Source organism: Coenobita brevimanus, chromosome 46 (assembly GCF_032717465.1).
Source record: "Coenobita brevimanus isolate Jiangsu-jjx chromosome 46, ASM3271746v2, whole genome shotgun sequence".
Lineage (NCBI taxonomy): Eukaryota > Metazoa > Arthropoda > Malacostraca > Decapoda > Coenobitidae > Coenobita > Coenobita brevimanus.
Window position 1 is genome coordinate 12312241 of NC_136999.1, and position 1224 is coordinate 12313464.

At 51.1% G+C, this 1224-nt stretch overlaps 1 protein-coding gene across 1 annotated transcript; it reads left to right on the top strand.

Annotated features, from left to right (window-relative positions):
* The first annotated feature begins 619 nt into the window (after positions 1-619).
* On the top strand, positions 620-964 carry LOC145398813 (uncharacterized). Its single transcript, XM_080271622.1, has one exon. The coding sequence runs from the start codon at positions 620-622 to the stop codon at positions 962-964; it is 345 nt and encodes a 114-aa protein (XP_080127748.1).
* Positions 965-1224: the final 260 nt, after the last annotated feature.

The window sequence follows — 1224 nt, forward strand, 5'->3', positions numbered from 1 at the left end:
TGCATCAGGCCCTACCGACATCGGGCACACCACCTACCTGACACATGAAATACACACCACAGGACCACCCATTCACCAACCATCATGGCAGAAGAACCACTAACAATGACCTGAGGAAGTCCAGCAAGTCCTGTTTTGTATCACCCTCCACCAGCCTGTGGTCCTCCCTCATCGTCCTGGTCAAAAAGAAAGACTGCACCATGCGTTTTAGCATGGATTACTGCCGACTAAACGATGTAACTATCGAGGATGCCACGCTCCTTCCCAGGATAGACGACTCCCTCAATTCCCTATATGGAGCCTCCTGGTTCTCCATCTTGGACCTCTAATCGGGATACTGGCAAGTCCCCATACACCCCGAGGATGGGGGGAAGATGGCGTTTTCCACCAGTAATGGAAAACACTAAGAGTTCAATGTCCTGCCATTCGGACTCTGTAACCCCCCGACCACATTTTCCAGGTAAATGGAATCAGTCCTGAATGGCCTTACCTGAGAAATCTGCCTGGCATACCAGGACAACATAATTATTTTCAGCCAGACATGGGCTGATGACCTCCAACGCCTCAGGTAGGTCTTCCTGCTCATTGGCCAGGCAGGCCTCAAGCTCAGACCCTCAAAATGCATTCTGTCGCCTTCCTGGGGTACATTATTTCCAAGGAAGGAATATCGCCTGATGCCAACAAACTGTGCTCCATCGCAGATCTCTCCCTACTCCGAGATGTCCACGAAGTCCGCTTCTTCCTAGGACTTACTTCTTACTATCGGTGCTTCGTGAAAGGGTTTGCTGACATCCCCAAGCCCCTCCATGTTGTGACCAAAATGGGCAAGCCTTTTATCTGGACCGACGAATGGAGAGTAGCATTCCACGACCTGAAGAACAAACTTGTCTCCTCCCTGCTCGTCACATTCCGCGACTACACCCTGCCATTCCATTTACAGTATATACTGACGTGTCCCTGGTAGCGATCAGTGCTGTCCTCACCCACGTACAGGAAGGGTGGGGGCACATCATCACCTGCACCAACAACACCCTCAACCAAGCCGATGGGAACTACACCGCCACCAAGTGAGAGTGCCTAGGCATCATAAGAGCACTAGAACACTTCCAAGCCTACCCGTCATGTATGAATGTCACCATCATCACCGACCATCAGCCACTCCAATGGCTATGGCAATCCAACACACAACAGCCAACTCATTAGGTGGAGGGAAACTCGAAGAAT